General features: G+C 48.3%; 1 protein-coding gene across 3 annotated transcripts in view; it reads right to left on the bottom strand.

Moving 5' to 3' along the window:
- Positions 1–19674, bottom strand: part of SH3PXD2B (SH3 and PX domains 2B) — a 121838-nt gene that overhangs the window by 35661 nt on the left and 66503 nt on the right. For all 3 annotated transcript variants that reach the window (XM_070476834.1, XM_070476832.1, XM_070476833.1), the window contains exons 6-7: positions 11732–11757; positions 3724–3858 (exon numbers count right to left, since the gene is read on the bottom strand). In XM_070476834.1, coding sequence (XP_070332935.1) covers positions 3724–3858; positions 11732–11757 — 161 coding nt within the window. The remainder of the gene's footprint in view (positions 1–3723; positions 3859–11731; positions 11758–19674) is intronic.

Genomic DNA, 19674 nt, shown 5'->3' with positions numbered 1-19674 from the left:
GCCTGAGCTGTGTTCTATTATGGCCCTATTTTACAGATGGGGAAGCAGAGTTCAGAGAGGGGCAGTGACTTGACCAATGTCACCGAGAAAGTGGTAGAGCCGAAATTCACACCCAGGCCGTCTGGCTTCAAAGCCTCAGCTCTTAACTCTTGGCATGAATGCCTCATCCATTGCTAGAGGGAGAGTAAATGGGTTTGGCCACAGTTTGGAAGCAGGTTATTTGGCTGTGTCTTAAGATTTAAAATGTGCCTATCTTATGGTCCTGCAGTGTTCTGGGTACGTGCATGCTATGTCGTTTCAGTCATGTCCAACTCTTTGAGACCCCCTGGACCATAGCTTACCAGGCTCTTCTGTCCATGGGATTTTCCAGGTAAAAATACTGGAGTGGATTGCCATTTCCACCTCCAGGGGATCTTCCTGACCCAGCGATCGAACCCATATTTCTTATGTATCCTGCACTGGCGGGCAGGTTTACTAGCACCAACTGGGAAGCCCACTGCCAAGCCGGTCTTCTGGGTATCTAACTTAAAGAGACACTCACAGGTACACAGAGATATACTGTTCATACTAGAGGAAGATAAGACTCAGAGTGTGCCATCTTTTCAAATAGGGTGCAGATGTTATAGGAATAAGAGCTAAAAGTTAACTTAAGAAAAGTTAACTTAAGTCTGGACTTCCCCGGCAGTCCAGTAGTTAAGAGGGCTTCCCTCGTAGCTCAGTCGGTAAAGGATAAACCTGCAATGTAGGAGACCCATGTTCGATTCCTGGGTTGGGAAGATCCCCTGGAGAAGGAAATGGCAACCCACTCCAGTATGCTTGCCTGGAGGATCCCATGGACAGAGGATCCTGGCGGGCTACAGTCCATGGCGTTGCAAGAGTCAGACATGACTGAGTGACTAAGCCACCACCAGTAGTTACGACTCTGTGCTTCCACTGCAGGGGGTGCGAGCTCGATCCCTGGTTGGGGAACTAAGATCCTGAACGCCACTCGGCAGCACCAAAAATAAAAAAAATTAACAACAACAACAACAAACAAAAAAGGAAAAGCAAGCTGCAGGTCAAAATGTATAGAATGATACACCACTGGGGTTAAAAAACCTATAAAATATGCATGAAATATGACCTGTATGTATGTGTGTATATAGTTATACATGTACGTATGCACATGCAGATATGTATGCATACACACGTGTACAAATGTGTACACTGTGCACATACACATATGTACACACATGTGTACACACATATATACACATACTTATATACACCTGTATATACAATTATCAAGAAGCATTCACCCCAAACTGACAGAAGAGCAACCTATGTCTGGAAAGAGGACCAGGCAAGAAGTTGGTGGAAAAAATTACATTTTAACTTTATTATTGTCTCAAGAAGAACATATCCATATATTACTTGGGTAAGTAAAACATAACTAAAAATAAATGTTGACTTTGTGGACCACTTGAAGATCTGAGCATCTGTCCTCTCTCCCCTGCCTCCCTCTGGACACACCAGGCTCATCTCCCACCCCATCCCTGCTCCTCCTCTCCTCCCAGCAACATGTTCTTCCTAACATCACTCAAGAGGCCGAAGCAAAGGGGGGGAAAGGGGGGTGGTTGCTCCCTTCTTCAGTCTCCATGGAGCATCCCAGTCACACCCACGAGCTGACTATACTCATTTCCAGGAATTAGAACGTCACATGGCCTTGGGGCCAGCTGGAACTGCTTAGGAGTTCCAGCTCGGCAACCTGTCACGAGATTCTGGGTGAGTGACCGAGTCACTTGGAGTCTTCGTGTCTTCAGCTGTGAAGCAGGAATAACAACTGCGGTATTGAGCAATCAAGGAGTTTTGGTTGGCTAAATGCTCATCTCCTGACTAAAGGGAACACACTCCAGAGACTCTGGAAATGGTTTTTCCCCTATTTGTTGGACCTTAGCTAGTCACTGGGATATCACAGAGATTGGCCCTCTAATACAGCTAGCCAACGTCACATTTTAGCCAGAACAAAGCCAGTGGGTTTATGTCACTTTTTCCTGGAGAGGGTCCACTTATGCCCTGCTCCTTGCTCTCTGTCTTCCAACGGTGGCAATGCCCTATTCTGGCTAAAGAAGACAAAAGGGAAGGAAATTCATATTTTTGAGCACTTGCTGTGTACCAAACACAGGCTTGGGCACTCTCTATGTATTGCCTCATTTAATCCTTGAAGCACCATTTTTGATGAAACGACCTGGATGGCTGTGAAATGCAGAGTTCAGGTTAAGTTCCTCAGCATCTCATCACACTCTGTCCCGGCCAGTATCCAGACAAATGTTTTATGGTGCTTCTCTTTATTGCATTTCACAGATAATGTGTTTTTATTTTTTTTTTTTAATTGGAGGTTTGTGGCAACCCTGCATCAAGCAAGTCTATCAGCATCACTTTTCTTACAGCATTTGCTCACTTTCTGTCTCTGTGTCACATTTTGGTAATTCTCCCAATATTTCAAACTTTTAAATCCTTATTATATTTGTTACAGTGATCTGTGATCTTTTTTTAAAAAAAATTATTTATTTATTTGGCTGCACCGGGTCTTAATTGTAGCATACAGGATCTTTTTAAATAGTGGCGTGTGCATTCTAGTTCCCTAACCAGGGACTGAAGCCAGGCCAGCTGCACTGGAGCACAGAATCTTAGCCACTGGACCACCCTGTGATTGGTGATCTTTGATGTTAGTACTGCAAAAGGTTTATGACTCGCTGGAGGCTCAGATGATGGTCAGCATTTTTAGCACGGAGTATTTTTTAAATTAGGGTACGTACATTGTTTTTTTTGACACAATGCTATTGCACGCTTAACAGATGACAGTATTATATGCTGTGCCGCTGTGCTGAGTCACCCAGTCGTGCTCAACTCTTTGTGGCCTCATGGGCTGTTGCCCACCAGGCTCCTCTGCCCATGGGGATTCTCCAGGCAAGAATCCTGGAGTGGGTTGCCATGCCCTCCTCCAGGGGATCTTTCCAACCCAGGGATCAAACCCAGGTCTCCCGCATTGCAGGAGATTCTTTACCATCTTAGCCACCAGGGAAGCCCAAGAATACTGGAGTGGGTAGTCTATTCCTTCTCCAAGGGAATTTCCCAGCCCAGGAATCCAATCAGGGTCACCTGCATTGCAGGTGGATTCATTACCAGGTGAGCTACCAGGCAAGCCCACGGTATCATGGGCTTATATTTACATTGAGAAACCAAAAAAAATTCACGTGGTTTGCTTTACGGCAGTGGTCTGTAACTGAATCTGCAACATCTCTGAGGTGTGATGGTATGTAAACAGTGGTTCCTGTGACAGCAAGAAGGCTGAGGCAGGGTGTCCATCCCGTCAGAGCCCACAGCTGACAGAACCTTCCTGAGGACTCCCATGGTAGCCAAAGGCAAATCAACAGAGCACATTTCCATTGTAATGGGGGGCTCTTGTCTCCAGGTGCTTTGAAACCAGAAGGAATGTTCATCAAATGTGAACCTCAGAACAAGTTGATAACATGTGACCCAAAAGGATGTTGGTGAGCTGTGACCAAGTGGGGTGCTCAAGCATTGTGACCAAACAAGGTCAGATTTCTAGAGTCATCAGCTGGATCTGTGGAAGCTGACCAGCCTGGATTGGCTACTGCAGTTTCTGCACTCCCCAGTGTCCTCTGGCCCAGCGGCTTGGTGACAGTGTAGGGCGGGAGGGAGGGTGTCAAGGCCCCCTACCTGACTCGTTCTTCTCGATGATGTCCACCACTTGCCCCACGCTGAGGCTGATCTCCGAGCTCTCCTGCTTCTGGTAGTCTGCCACCACCACATACTGCTCCAAGACCATGGGGTCCACTGAGGTCAGGTCGCCCCCTGGGGATACAAATTGTCATCACACAATCCACGTGTGAAGGAACAGGAGGCGGTAGGTGGGTCATGAGGATATTCCAATTAGAGAAAGAACCTGTGGCAGGACTGGTCTCAATGGTCACCGCATCCATTTATTCTTTCATTCATTTGCTCACTCAACCACTGCAATTTACCACGTGCCTGTCCCTGTATAAGCACTGAGGGTTCAGAGTTGATTAAGATATGGCACTTGCCCCAAAGAGGATGACAGCCTAGTGGGAAAGTCCATTCATTCATATCTATTTATCTATCTATCGATCTGCCATTATTCATCTATCATCATCCACTCAACTAAGTATCCACTCATCATCCATCCAAGCAAACACCCATCTGTTGCCATCCATCCATCCAAAAGGAAATCGACCCTGAATATTCACCGAAGGGGCTGATACTGAAGCTGATACTGTCCACTTGATGTGAAGAGCTGACTCATTGGAATAGACTCTAATGCTAGGAAAGACTGAAGGCAAAAGGAGAAGGAGGTAGCAGAGGATAAGATGGTTACACAGCATCACCAACTCAATGGACATGAATCTGAGCAAACTCCAGGAGATAGCGAAGGACAGGGAAGCCTGGCATGCTGCAGTTCATGGGGTCACAAGGAGTTGGACACGACTTAGTGACTGAACAACAAGTTTTTGATTGATGCATTGCTGGAAATGAAGATGGCAGACAAAGAATGAGTGGAGAAAGGAGACTACATTAAATGGAGCGGTCAGCAGGCCCCTCTAGGGAGGCGACATAAAGCAAAGACCTCTGAGACAAGAAGGCATAAAGAAGTGGGGACAGAGCAAGGCAGGCAGACTGTTGGACAGGACAGGCAGGCCGGGAGCCTTCGAGGAACTGGAATGGGGTGGCTAACGTCCAGGAGTGAGGAGAGGGCAGTCCTGTCTGAGATCACCCTGGCAGACATGGGCCAGAGTAGGGAGGGCCTGCTGGACCAAGGCAAGGAGTCTGGATTTTTTTAAACCCTAAAGGAGAAAGCCACTGAAGGGCTTTAAGAAGGGAATGACAAGATTTACATCTTTCCAAAGACAATTCTGGCTGCCACATGAAGATTGGATTACAGCCTAGCAAGAAAAAAAGCAGGAGACCAGATGGAGATTGTAGATTTGCAGACAAGGCAGGATGGTAGCTTTGAACGAGGGCAGGGGCAGTCGGGGAGAGGAGACCCAGAGGAGGCTCTTTCCACAGGATGCATTGCTATGCAGCCCTGGTTAAGTACTAAGACATATCTGATAAATCAATGAAAGCTATCACAGGATATGGATAATGTAAAAGGACATCAGACACTCCAAACAGAGGGGGCAGCGCTTTCAGAGCAGCAAGCTGAATGTGGTGGGAGGGCAGCCTGGCTATTGTTGCCACCAGGCCTGGTTTTCTGAAAGTCCTGATTTGAAGTATTCCCTTATATTGTTTCCATAAACCGCCAAAATAGCTGTTTATATTCTGTGTCCAAATACACCCATATGGAGCTGAGTTTGTACATCTCTTCCCAATTCTGCTGGGTGGCGCCTTACTGAAACGGGCCATAGTGGGAGTATTTACACCATGGAAATTGGCAAATGCTACAAAGCGGGGCTTTCCATCAGAGGGCTGGTTGTGAAGTATTTATCAGCAGGCCACTGCACCCCAGACTCTGGCATCCAGAAGCAACACAAGAGCCCTTTGTTAGAACCATGCTTTCTGCATTTCTAAGGCAGAAAATCAGAGCAGGGCACGGTAGCCAGGTGAAGGGTCACTGCATTTTGGCTCTGTGACCATGCTCTGGCCACTCACCCTTCCAGGCTGAGGGTACAAAGCAAAATGGCAGGGCCCCAGGGTAACCTTGCTGCACATACCCTGAGTGGAGAAAGCGTGAGAACAGACAAAGAGAGGGGAGAAAAGAGAAGGAAGATGTAGAATGAAAGTTCAGAAGACTGGGAGGGAAGTGGCCCCATGTGAATGCCTACCACAGGCTACACTGTTCATAAGCCACCTTGACAGAACCGCCCTGGAAGGTGGGTATTACCACTCTCCTTTTATGGACAAGAAAACAGAGGCTCAGGTATCAAGTGACTTGCCTCAGATCCCACAGCTAGCTGGTGACAAGGCCAGATCTGAACCAGGTCCATGTGGTGGCAGCAGGTGAGGAGAGAAAAGATGGGAGGAAGGAAGGGTGTCTGAGGTCTTGCTCTCCTCCGCTGTGGTCCCCCCGACCACCCCTAGGTCTTATTTCTTTGCAGCTTCAGGGCCGTCCTCACGACTGCCAGCCCTCTTCTCCCCTGTTACCTCTCACCTAGGTCAGTCTGCAGAGCTGACTTCCTCCCAGCCTCAAGCAAGACAGACGGCCCAAACCAGCCCAGTCACTTGAGTGGTAACACCTTTCAGTGGCCCCAGAGCAGGCTAGTGCCTGCGCCCTCCCTGCTGCCCTTCTGGACAGTGCCCTCTTGACTGTCTCCCTAACCCCCGGCACTGTGCTCCTAAGAGGTACTTTCCTGTGAATGAGTAAAGCAGACGCTGGCTTGCTAGAGCCTCTTGGCTCAGGTCATTGTGAGCGGGAGACACATTCCCTAGTGAATGCAACAGAGAGAAACCAAGGGTCTGCAGTTTTTACCCCAGGATACAGCCTGCCCTAGGGTTTGGAGCCCCAGGAATGCAGCTTCTTCTGTTTTAACCCCTTTGGGGCTGGGTTCATGTAACTACGCTTCCCTGGGTCTCAACTGGAGACAAAGAACTAGAGAGACAGAAGAGAAGTGCCCACATCAGTCAGGCTGCAAGCGGAGGCTGCTGCTCGGGTTAGTGCTCAGAGACAGCCCAGGGCTTCTGGGCAGGCCAGAAGGGGCAGGAGGTGTCTGCGCGCATGTGTGTATGTGTGTAGGGGGGTGGTTCTCTGCTGCCCTTGGAGGTGGCCGTGTGGACTCACCCTCCCAGAGCCACAGGCCTGATGTGGGAGGACATTCTTGCTAGCACTCTATCACCTCGCTTCACCCACATCCTCATGAAGCCACATCCTCTGCACCAGGGTCTGAGAACGGCTTCCTGGGGCCAGGGGTGCAGAGGCGGGCACCCTGTGATTGCTCTCCATCCCGCCCCTCCAGCGTGTCCCCCACACCGCAGCCAGAGCACTCACTCAGAACTGCTACTCTGACCACGCCACCCTCTGCCCAGCACCTGCGGTGGCTCCCTTGTGCCTCAGGCTCTCCATGACCTGCACTCTTCTCTTCTCTCTGCTTATACTTTTTGGCCACCTCATTCCTGGCTCACTTGTAAAACTGGAAAGCATGCAGGCGCCTTTGCATAGCTGTTATCTCTGCCTGGGATGTCTCCTCTTCTCCTCTGCATTCAAATAGGAAGCACCTATTCTTAGCCATCTAACTGGCCTCCCGTTGCCAGCCTTGACCCCTACAGTCTGTTCTGGACACAGCAGCTAAAAGAATCACAATTAAAAAAAAAAAGTAGATCACAGTTTGAAATTCAAGGCCTGGCAATGGCCTTCACTTCACTCAGGAGAAGTCCCACTGGCCTACAAGCCCTCCCTGGACTGTGCTGATAGTTACTTCTCCACTCTCTCCAGCGGGGCACAGATGGCTACTTCTCCCCTATTCTTTCTTCTGCAGTAAACAGACTTGCCTGGGTTTTAGCTTGGCACAGGGCTACTCGGAATGAGACTCCTTCACGCTGGGAGTGGTCATGTGACTAACTGTTGGCCAGTAGGCTATTAAGTAGAAGGGTTCTATGTAACTGCTTGGTAAGAATCATTACAGGAGGGGCTTACTCTATTTCACCCTTTACTTGTACTGCTTGCTAAAATGTGCAAGTGATGGCTGGTGCTGCAGCAGCCACCTTGGGCTGTGAGATGACCCCAGAAAATGCTGGCCACGTGCGGCAGGGCAGCAAGACAGGAGTCTGGGTCACTCTTATCGTCAAACACAGTATTACTTCTGGACTATCTATGGAATGTGAGCTAAGAAACAAAATTAAAAATGTAAAGGCACATTTATTTTTAGTTACTATGCTCAGGCTTCCTTGCTACTGTTTGATAACACAAAGCAATGTCCACCTCAGGGCACTGTGCATTTGCTGTTCCCTTGCCAGGGATAAGTTTCCTCTAGATATCTGCAGGGCCTCCTCCCTCCCTTCCTTCAGGTTCCTGCTCAAGCGGCATCTTATCAGAGATGTCCCCTGACCACCCTGCACGACTTCACTCCTTTTTATTTTGTGCCATCATGCTTTTTTAAAACCATCATGAATTCTATATATTTCCTTGTCTCCTTGTCTGTTTTCTACTCTAGAACATAAGCTCCCATGAGGGCAGGGACTCAGTTTCTTGTTTACTGCTGCACCCATACTCCCTAAAGACTCACAGGCCCATGGTCCATTTTTGTGCACGGGGAGCAAAGAATGTACTTTTATGTTTTTAAAACCTTGTAAAGAATAAGAGGGAGAGTAAGTAGAAGAGGAAACAAAAAAATTACTATTAGTGACAGAGTCTGTATGCAGCTTGCAATGCCTAAACTATTTACTATCTGGCCATTTAGAGAAAAAACGTTTGCCAACCCTTGACCCCAGAACATGAATGGCATCTGCAAAGGCTTAATAAATATCTGAACAAAAGAATGAGTATTTTAAAACAGCTTTAAATGACTTCTGACCTCAGGGAGACACTCAAATGCCTTCTCACACAGCATTTACACTGTTTTGTTTACACATCTGTCTTTTCTACCAAACTGTGAGGTTATTTCCCACATGATGCTGGCCTTTGCATTCCCTGGGGACCTAGAACACTGTCAGGCTCACAGTAGGTGCTTAACAGACAGTGAACGGATAACCATGTTGGTCTTCTTCATTCAGCACAGAGGCTCAATGAACATCTGTGCTGTGACTGAACAAAGGATGAACTGGAGACATCTAGAAACCCTTCCTGCTCTACACAGCACGGGCCTCTTCCTGGGAACACACTGTGCTGAGTCATCGGCAGGCGCTTGTCCACCTTACACGCGCCAAAGACTACTCCTTTTTGTCTACAAGTAGGGACAGAGGTTCTGGTTAAGTCAGGGTCCGGGTAAGTCAGGTTATGTGTCCAGAAAGTTGAGCAGTTGCCACCTGGTTTTAACAACTGATGGTGGTCCAGTGGTACCACATACAATTGTCAGGACTCTGCTCAATGGACTGGTCTACTCATTTCTGCGCCAGCTCTCCTCACCAAGCTGCCAACCAACCTAGGATAACCATGAGCAGTGCAAGGACCGGGCAGTGATGGGACTCACGGTGAACAAGACATGAAGTCAGGAAATGAGGAGGGCAGGGGGCAGGGTGGGGGACTCTGAGCTGGCATGAGCAGGCCAGGTGCTGGCTCAGGGCTCAGGGACAGCACTCCTTCCAAGACTTGCTCAGGGGCCAGGTCTGAGCCTTACTTACATCTCCTTCCTATTCTTCTCTAACAGTCGCTTTAGTCTGCAGTTTCCTGCCACTAAGTGGCTCAGAATTGGAGCTACTTTTTCAGCCACAGATCTTTCAGGGCAGGTTAACTTCCTTTTACCCAGAGGGCTCAACTTATCAAAAACATCATGCGTTTGATCTACCTGGAGTCTCAGACGAGGCCACAGGCCACTAAAGGTTAGGTGGAGACACCCACTAGAGGACTGTGATACTGCCACCAGGCTTTATAATGCACAGTAATCACAGTGCTTAGAAGCTGATGCAGGTAGAACTAAGTGCTAGGAGTTACAAGCGTGAAACCTAATATTTCTAGAAATGTCAGGATTGTGGTCCAGCAGGGAACAAGGGAGAGGGAAAGGTCAGGAGAAAGGAGGAGCTTTGACAGTGGAAGGGCAATTTTATCATTGAGGAAGTATTATACTATAAACTACCTTCAAAAGGTAAAAGCTTTCGCCTACCACAAAAGCTTTCTGTTTGGCTATTTCTTTTTTTCTTCATGATGGTAGCTTTAGAATTTTTTAAGTGATGAGTAATGGTAAAGAAAGACTTTATTTCTAGAAATTCACTATACTGTCTGTCTTGCTGAAAGAGCCCCCATACAAGAGACTACTTTGATAAGTAAAGGGTAGAAAAATCAGAAAGAGATGGTCCTTAAATAATGACATGCTCTGTTAAATTTTGGTAGGAGGATTTTTTTTCCTGTAGGATGAGCAGAATTTGAGACCACATTAGCCAAAGCCTGCAGGAACCAGCCAGCCAGCCACAACAGGCACATTCTGGAGAGATAAGCCTTCTTCAACTCACAATTCTGGCATAGAAACTACAGGGCTTGGGCTGTCAACATTAAATCCTTTCTGAATTTAATCAGGGAGGCTTGTTCTAACTTAAAGAAAGTGTTCAAAGGTCAGATAAAAAAATAAGGCTAATCCTAGCAAGGGTTCTTAGTCTGAATGAAGAAAGATGCTATTTTCCAACCAGTTGAACTATAAATAAATCTGTCCCCCATCATTGCAGGTGAATGATGTAACAGTGGTCACCACAAATTATAGAGCTCCTTCTTTCTTTTCCAGACCAGTCCCCTCATTAAGCCTGTTCTGACTGAATACCTTTGTTTTCACCAACCAGAGCTGTCTGTTTCCTGCCTCCCTCCCACTCATCCCCTCCCAGAAAGTCTCCGCACACTCAAAGCCAGAAACTCTACAACCAGCCTAAGACTGTGTGCTTCTCTTCTCCTCTCTGCTCTTTTCTAAGAAGCCTATCATTATCCTCAGGGCTCAAGGGCTATCTGTAGCTTTAGCAGGATGTCACGGCTCCGGCCAGTACCTATTAAGCTAGAAAGCAGAGCTATAAACAGACTGGGAAAAGGCTGGACTTCATGCATGACCCCATACCTTGAGGCAAAGAGATGCAGTTCTTTTCTACTCTTCCCTGCAAGAATAGCCTTGGGGCCTGTGAAGCTGACCACAGGCCTGGTACCCAGGGGGAAGTAAAGGGATAAAAGATGTTGAACTTGACATTATTAGAGATGCTGGATGAGAACACCCTTGTGCTCTGAATGAATAATAGTAGCATAAAAAGAGCACATATATCCTTAGAGCATGGCACACACCGTTCTAAGCACTTTACATATTATTATATTAATAAATCCTGTAATAATCCTACAAGGTAGAATACTATCCTTATCCTCATTTTACAGATGAGGAAACAGGCCCATGATAAAGAAGGCATCCTTTTTCACTTCGGGGATCTCTGCTTGGCCTCCTTTCCCCTCTTCCTTATCAACCCCTTCAAACTTCCTGGAGTTCCGGATAAATAAAAGAATTTAGAACTCTGGAAAGCTCTGAAGGCCATGTTGGCTCCAGACGTGGCACGGGCTTGGCCCTTTGCAGACATGCAGGATGTTCTTGGGCTGCAGAAGGACAAAGTTGGGTGATTGTAAATCTAAGCTTATCAAAAACCCCAGGTCTGTGAGAACTCAATCTTTCCTCTGCACATACTCAAAATCTCACCTTCTCTTTTTCCACAATTGCTCTTGATGAAAGAGTCATGCTGTCCAGGGAATGAAAGTGCATTAGAAAGGCAGAGAACTGACTATGTGGAAGTGAGTATGGGAGCTGCCTGCAAGAGCGGTCACCACTGCCCAGATCAGTGGCTGATTGAAGGAAGCCCACAGACAGGCCTGGCACTGAGGCTGATGAATGGATCAGGCCAAAATCTACTGCATACTCTCATTTCTGAGCTTGCGCGCTGTCCCCTTAGCCCCAACTGCTCCTCGGCATCCATCCATCCATTCATCCATCCATCCACCCATCCATCCCATCGCTGTATACCCCATGTAGTGTCCAGGGCCTGGGACATCGCTCAGTAGGGGTATACTAAACATCTAATCAATAGGAGAAACGGAAAATATTCTTACCAGATTTCTTTTTCCCAACATGTTCTCTGTATAGGAAAGAATAGGGGTGGGGAAGAGTAATGAGTCAGTATCTCTTGAGTATTGCTATGAGTTATTCCATTAGGAAAAGGAGATTTTTCCCTCCCACAACATCTCCAGTGAATGAACCTAATTCCAAGTCAGCCCCAGGGACCCAGACCTCCTTAGAAGAAGGAATTCCTTTTGATTTTCTCCCTTTGCTCTGGGGCCCTGGGGACAGCATGTCCACTCTGTTTGTGGCGGAGGGGGCTCCAGGGAGTTGATGGGCAGGGGTGGGTATGCAATCTGAAAACAGGAGGTAGGCCCCCACGCTGCATGGGGCCTGAGGCCACCTCATCAGGCACAGGAGGCCTCACCTGCCCTGGGCAGTGCCCTGAGCTGAACAGTCGGAGCGGGAAACTCTCGGTGGTGAGTGGGACGCACTGCACATCTCCCTCACGGTGTCACCCAGGACACTATTACGGGCGGGAATCCATACAGAACGAGTAATCACCTTACACTTGTTAACCACGTCAGTTTATCCACACAACTGCATTACAAACACAATGTTACAAATGAGGGTTTACAACATACTTTTAAGTAAATTATCCCATTAGTAAAGAGCTTTCCAGTGTTACAGAAAGATGAGATGGTTGGGTTGAGACAGATATGGTGGCAACAGGATATTAGCAAATACCTGCTACTAAATTCCTGATAAATGCTGTTACCTTGTGCCAGGATCCTGCTAGGTATTTTGAGTTCACTCACTTAATACTCATAGTAACCTTCAGAAATAAGCACTCTCTAAATGCCCATTTTACGGATAAGGAAAATGAGACACAGAGAGGCTAAGTAACTTGAACAAGGTCACACAGCTTTTAAGTAGCACAGCCAGGATCTGAATCCAAGTCTATCAAAATTTTTAAGGACTGAGATACAATTCACTTGCCATAAATTTCATTCTTTTAAGGTATAGAATTCACTGTTTTTTTAAGTATATTCACAAAGTTGTGCAACCACTGCCAACGTCAAATCCAGGAAATTTTCATCCGAAAAGAAACCCCTTAGCAGTTCCTCTCCATTTCCAGTCCTTCCAGCCCTTTCACAACTATTAACATGCTTGCTGTTTCTAAGGATTTGTCTATTCTGGACTTTCACTATGAATGGAATCATACAATAGGTAGTCTGTGACTGGTTTCTTTCATGTAACATAATGTTTTCAAGGGTCATTCATGCTGTAGCTCACACCAGCGTTTCACTCCATTCTATGGCTGAATAATATCCCATTGTGCGGATAAATCACACTCTCTCTGTTCCTGGACATTTGCATGGTTTCAACTTTTTGGCTATTATGAACAATGCTTTATGAACTTTGCACACAAATCTTCACGTACATATTTTTATTTCTCTTGGTTATATACATAGGGATGGAATCACTGATGAAACAGTAACTCTAGGTTTAATTTTTGAGGAACTGTCGGCTGTCTCCCTCAGCGGCTATACCATTTACATTCTCACCAGCAACGTAAGGAGGTTTCAATTCCTCCATGTGCTCAACACCACTTGTTACTGTCTTGTCTTTCTGAGTCCAGCCACGCTAGTGGGTATGAAGTGGTATCTCCCTGTGGTCGGGACTTGCATTTTCTGATGGCTAAGGACGCTGATGCTTTTGAACTGTGGTGCTGGAGAAGACTCTTGAGAGTCCCTTGGACTGCAAGGAGATCCAACCAGTCCATCCTAAAGGAAATCAGTCCTGGGTGTTCACTGGAAGGACTGATGCTGAAGCTGAAACTCTAGTACTTTGGCTACCTGATTCAAAGAGTTGATTCATTGGAAAAGACCCTGATGCTGGGAGGGATTGGGGGCAGGAAGAGAAGGGGACGACAGAGGATGAGATGACTGGATGGCATCACCGACTCAATGGGCATGAATTTGAGTAAACTCCAGGAGCTGGTGATGGACAGGGAGGCCTGGCGTGCTGCGATTCATGGGGTAGCAAAGAGTCGGACATGACTGAGCGACTGAACTGTACTGAACTGACTGAAGGACGCTGAGCATCTTTTCATAGGCCCACTGGCCATTTCTGTATCTTTTCTGAAGAAATGGGTTTTTCATAATGTTTTGGTGTAATCTGAAAAGTTGGGGAGCAGGAAGCTAAGCTCTGGAGCCAGGGGCTGCCCTCCTGCATGTCTGGAAGCAGCAGCAGGGCCGGGCTGGTTGGGAGTGATGTCCTCTGGCCAGGCGTTGTCCAGCGAGGCCCCGCGTCACACCCCGTGTGGGGGAAGGTGAGGGTGACAGGGAATCTCCCCGCTCCCGGTCCCAGCCGTTCACTGTGGACGGGGTCGGAGTGCTGTCCCTGGACTGACCCCCAGGACCCTCCCATCACTGCTCTCCACAGGTATGGAGATACGGAGGCCCGCAGAGGCGTGCTTCTCCCAGGACTGGAACGCGGCGTACCTGGCTGGGGCTCACTGTCTGACCAAACCCCGACCTGTCCTGCGGGTGGAGCTGTCCTTAAACGGCCGGTTCAGGACGCACCAGCAGAGGCCTCCTAAGTCCGCTCCTAAGCAGAGTGCCCTCGGCCCGCACGGCCCTCCAGGCTGTGACCTGGGCCGCGGTCCAGGACACCTGAAATGCCGGCTCCCGCCCTGCCGTGTTCCCACCGCTACCGCCGCACCGGCCCAGCTGGAGCGGGCAGTGAGGGGCAGCAGGGGGCTCCTGGGGTCAAGCAGCAGCTTGTGTGGGCTCAAACCAGTGCACTGTTCCTTCTGTGAGACCTGCTTACGGTGATCCCAAGTTTTCCCAGGTATGGCAGCAAAAAACCTCCCTCTAAAAGCACCACTTGGAACCCATGATATCTTTGCTTAGAAACTGCTGGGCAAATCTCCCAATCTCCACTGCAAGCCTCACTCAGGGCTGAGTGTCAGAGACTTGATCAGGGACTAAGGCCACTGAACGACTGCCCTCACAGTTCATTCCTCCCTAAACAGCAGCAGCTAGGTGACGCTGTCTGCTGGGGCCCCAGAGACACCCCGTGGGCTCTCAGCAACTAACTTCCTTCCTTCCGTCTTTCCTCCCTTCCTTCCTCGTCAAAGCCTGGCTTAAGGACAGGAAGGCATCACTAGGTAAGTATCTGTCATGTGCCTGACACCATCATCACCCTTTATGAGCAGGATACTGCTTAACCAAGATGTGAGCAAGGTTAGCTATGTCCACTTTACTGATGAGGAAAGAGAAACTCAGAGAAGTCAAGTCACCTGTCCAAGGTCACACAGCAGGGAATGGACAGAGAGATAGGAAACTTCCCTTTCCTTCCAGGAAACCTCTTGGAACCAGGTAGATACACTCTGGAGAATGCTGGTTAGCTTATCTTAGCTGTCCCTTTGTGCTTTTGGGGGGTACAGTCTAGGCTGCATTTTGTATTTTTAGTCTATGTTCTTATTTGTGTGTATACATGCACACATGTATTCACAAGCTCACATAGCCTTTCCCACCAGTATAGAAATCTCCTGAGGGCAGGTGCTATTTTTCTCTTGTATTATTCCTGAGGGAAGAAAGGGAAATGATCATTCAATTCTACAGGTTGTGGTCTTTTTTATTTTCTGTTTTTAAATAACTGGAGCAGTAAGATTTCTTCTAGCAGTCAAAAAAGGTTATAACTGTAGAAAAATTTAGATTTTCAGCACATACCGTAAATTGGAATGAATTCTAATCGATTTAACGAGTAAATATTAAAAGAAACCCCAAACCATAAATCAACTAGAAAAAAATTAAGGGAACTATCTTGTGTCTGAATGGTAATGCCCTTCTTAGACTGAAAGCAAGTGAAAGGAGTCACAACTGAAAAATCTGGGCACCAGATTTGACTTCACAAAAATATAAAACTTACGCACATCATAAAATCCAGAAACAAAATATAAATGCATGATAAAAGGGAAAAATATTTACAACAAATACAGCAAAGCTAATTCCTTACTGTATAAACAATAACAAATTATTCCTTACTATATACAATAGTAAAACCAACAGAAAAACCGAGCAAAGAGATTTTCCCCTTCCAACCACGAGTCAAAAGCTTCTTACTCTTGAACTTTAATGCCAACCAGCTTCCCTCTTTCCTAGCTCAAAAAATGCCCACCAGCCCGTAAGGCTCCCAAAGGCAAGAACTGGGATTGTTTTCCGGGCTTTCAGTGTGGGTGGCACTTGTGGGAAACATTTAGGAAATTAACACACTTGAATGGGTTGACCCTGTCTCTGCTGGGTTTTGCCCAGAGATGTGGGGGATGGGAGAGCCATTTGGAAGGCCTGCGAGGAAAGACTCTGGTCCTCCCATAGGAGAAAAAGCATCTTCACACGGTACCCACTCCTCCCAGGGACGTATAACAACCAAACAGACCAGCTAGCTTCTTTCTTAGCATCTCATAAAAGATTGCAGAACCCAAGCATCTTGGCCCTGGCAGCCAAGGAGATGTGAAAACTGTGTACCTACTATGTGCCAGGCACTGTCCTAAGCCCTTCACACATACAGCCAAACCTCACAATGACCATGGGTCCCACATCAATGGATTCAACCAACCTTGGATTGAAAATGTTTGGAAAAAAATTCCAGAAAGTTCCAAAAAGCAAAACATAATTTGCTGTGTGCCTGGCAACTATTTACAGAGCATTATATTGCATCAGGTATTATAAGTAACCTGGAGATGATTTAATGTATATGAGAGGATGTGCATAGGTTATATGCAAACACTGCACCATCTTATATAAGGGACTTGAGCATCCGTGGATTTTGCTATCTGTGGGGGGCCCTGGAACCAATTCCTTTGTCAATAATGACAGTACTATTATTCCCATCTAAGAAGTGAGGAAATGGATTAACCTGAAATGTATAAGAACAAAACTCTAACTCCAGGAAACTGGAGAAAATCTATCTTTGGAATTTTCTAACATAATATCCAGGGGGCACCATCATGATTTCAGCCCCCAAACTCCAGAAAACCAGCTGCTGATCATGTCCTAATCTTCCCATTGGTATTTCTGTTCAGTCTCCCAGTAACCCCGTAATGCAGGTGGGGCAGGTGATGCAGTCTCGTTTCACAGATGAAGTAAGTGAGGCGGGAGGGGAGGGGATTGCTCTGCCCGGGGGGGAACAGCTGGCTGCCTGGCCAGCAGACTGGAAGCTCCCTGTGGGCACAGACTGCATCTGCCACGTCCTCTCCGTGTCCCCCGTGCCCAGCCCTTGGGCCTGGCCGTGGGCAGGCCCTCGATACCTACTTCCTGAATGGATGAACAACGCTGGCACTCCTAATTGGGACCAGCACTGGGCTCAGACCTCCCAGCCCTGTGTCCCTTCTGCCAGCCCAAGCCAGTCAGTAAGTGGGGAAGCCCATGCCATGGCACCAGCGAGTGTGACCAAGCCCCCGCCCAGCCTCCCCGACACCCCGGGCCCTCGAGAGGGCTGGCTCCCACCCACAGGCCCCAGCGTCCTTCCTTCCTGCACACAAGTGGCCGGACCCTTCTCTAGCACAGCAGGCTGCCCCGGGCAGGCCTGGCCCTCTCCCATGTCTGCAGATGAGCTGGGGTGAGGCCTGCTCGGAGGCTGGGGACGCACGTACCACCCTCGCCAGGCAGGAGGCCGAGGGCATGCGAGCATTAACACTCACAAGGGGCGCCTGGGTGTCTGTTCTTAACTTCAGGTCCCTGAATGGGACCCGACAGAACTGAGGACCTCCAGAAACTGGGGCGTTTTTTTTTATTTTTTTTGAGAGAAGGAAGAAAGCTTTTATTGGGTTCTCTAAATGCTCTGTGATCCTCCTCAAAGTTAAGATCTCTGGGATGCTGAGATGAGGTAGAAGAAAATCTGGAAGTCACCGAATCCAGTGGACCAGGGAAGCCAAACCCAGGTCAGCTCTGCCCCTCAGAGGCTGGCATTTTACCTTTTCTCCCGTGGGTACTGAGTCAGGTTTGTGGAGTGCTGGCCAAGAGCTTCTCTCTGCATCTTGTCATTGGATTCTTGAGCCAAGCTGCAAGGGAGGTGCTACCAGATCCACCCCATGAGACAGGAGATGGGCGCAGGCGTGAGGAGCAGCCTGCCCAGAGCCACTCGGCTTAACAGTGGCCTAGCAATCCTCCCGGTGGGGGCCTATCGAGGGACATCCTGAACAACTCTGGGATATAACCAGCTATGACTGGGTACCCAGAGAGGAGAAAAGACCACGGGCCACCACTTTTTGAGCTCTTGGCAGGTTCCGGGAATTCCTACTCGTGGTAGCCACTCCATCGTCACTGTAACCATAAGCTGTGTTGCTATTCCCATTTCACAGGGACGGAAATCAAGGCCCAGGCTACACAGCCCATGTGTGGTAGAGGCGAGATTTGAACCTGGACATACCTGATTGCAAACCCAGACTCTTCTTTTAAGTCTGGTTGTCCCTTTTGTGGAAGGTATACACAGAGCTTACGTTCAGACTCAGGTAGACCTGAGGAAGAGTCACCTCACCTCTCCCAAACTGTGTGTCCTTGGGCAAGTCTCTTTCATTACTGTGAACCTCCACTTCCTCACCTGTAAAATGGAATGACAACTCCTACCTGGCAGTTCTGTGAGACAATGAAGTAGGAACCGCACATGCTACGCTCCATATCCTTTGATTCACCTCCCCTAGAGATGAGACTGGAAGTCAGGGTCTACAAGCCTGAACTGACAATTTAACTCTGACTGCCTGGGAGCACTGCAGACAAAGACCCCTTGGGAATATTTCACCATGTCTTGTTTTGTCCATAAAACCTGGGGAATGTTGACCAGGCACAAATGCTGAAGGCACCAGGAATGGAAATAGCAGCCAGGATGGGCTGCAGGCCCAGAGCAGATTTATACTTATCCTGCACCTTTCCAAAAAATCCATGGGTTGGCAAGGCATTCCCTTGTGATGTTCTGATTCAAAAGACTTACTGGGGTCCCTGATGAAATGTCACCCCCCACACTTCTGTAGGCTGTCTCTGAGAAGCTATCTTCACTTATGCTGTGCTTTTCACAGGAAACGATATTTATTACAGAAAGTTAAGTTTATCACCTGTGGATAGTTAAGCCATTAGTCCTGAGTGAGCAGCTCACTTTGGGTGACCTCCAAACTTGATTCTGCATGTCGCTCTGTGAGTGTGTATAAATGGCTTGATTCTACTTGTTAGAACTCTGCTGCTTTCACCTTATAGGACTATTGAAAAACTAAGCTTTGTGTCTTCACCAGACTCACTTCCAGAAGGCAATGTGAGTCTTGCAAGCCCCACCTAATATTGAACCCATGAAAGCCTGGGTCACCACTGCTGCTCCGGGCAGTGAGTTACGCTCAGAGCTAAGAGGAACATTCGCACTCCTCGCAGAACTGTGCCTGGCTGGCACGTCTCAGCTCTTCCTGCCAGGGTGGCAGTGGACCTCCAAGCCTGCCAGCTCTTGAGCTCCTATGACCCAGGACAGCCCAGCACCTGTGGTCTGGGTCCTCCATCCCTCTACTGTGACTTCTCCATTAGACAGATCCCTTCTTTCTGCAAACACACAGGCATTTTCCCCCAAAAGGGCTTTTTGAAAAAAGCACCATGCGTAAGTCAGCGTTTCCTGCGGCCATCCATTGCTGGTGTGATGGCCGGCGGGTAGGTGGTGTTGGATTCCATGCGATGTGCGCTGGACGGTGGGGGAGGCGCCGCCCGGCCCCTGGGAGCGCAGGCCGTCTGCTGCAGGAGAACGCGATCAGACCCTGGTCCCGACACTCACGAGCGACAGGGCCTCCAAGGGGCCCGCCTCACTCACGTCCCCGATGGTCGAGAGCACACCCGCCTTCGAGGACAGGGCACACAGTCCCCACCTCGGGGGCTCACCGTCTCCCGTTCACGCGCCATGGGGAGCGCAGGGCGTTAGGGAATTCAGAGGTGCGCGTGGCCGGCTTCCTTCACCTGTA

The sequence above is a fragment of the Odocoileus virginianus genome, chromosome 14 (genome assembly GCF_023699985.2).
Source record: "Odocoileus virginianus isolate 20LAN1187 ecotype Illinois chromosome 14, Ovbor_1.2, whole genome shotgun sequence".
NCBI classification, from domain to species: domain Eukaryota; kingdom Metazoa; phylum Chordata; class Mammalia; order Artiodactyla; family Cervidae; genus Odocoileus; species Odocoileus virginianus.
The sequence above is the reverse complement of the archived record's forward strand: the minus strand, read 5'-3'. Positions and strand labels throughout refer to the sequence as shown.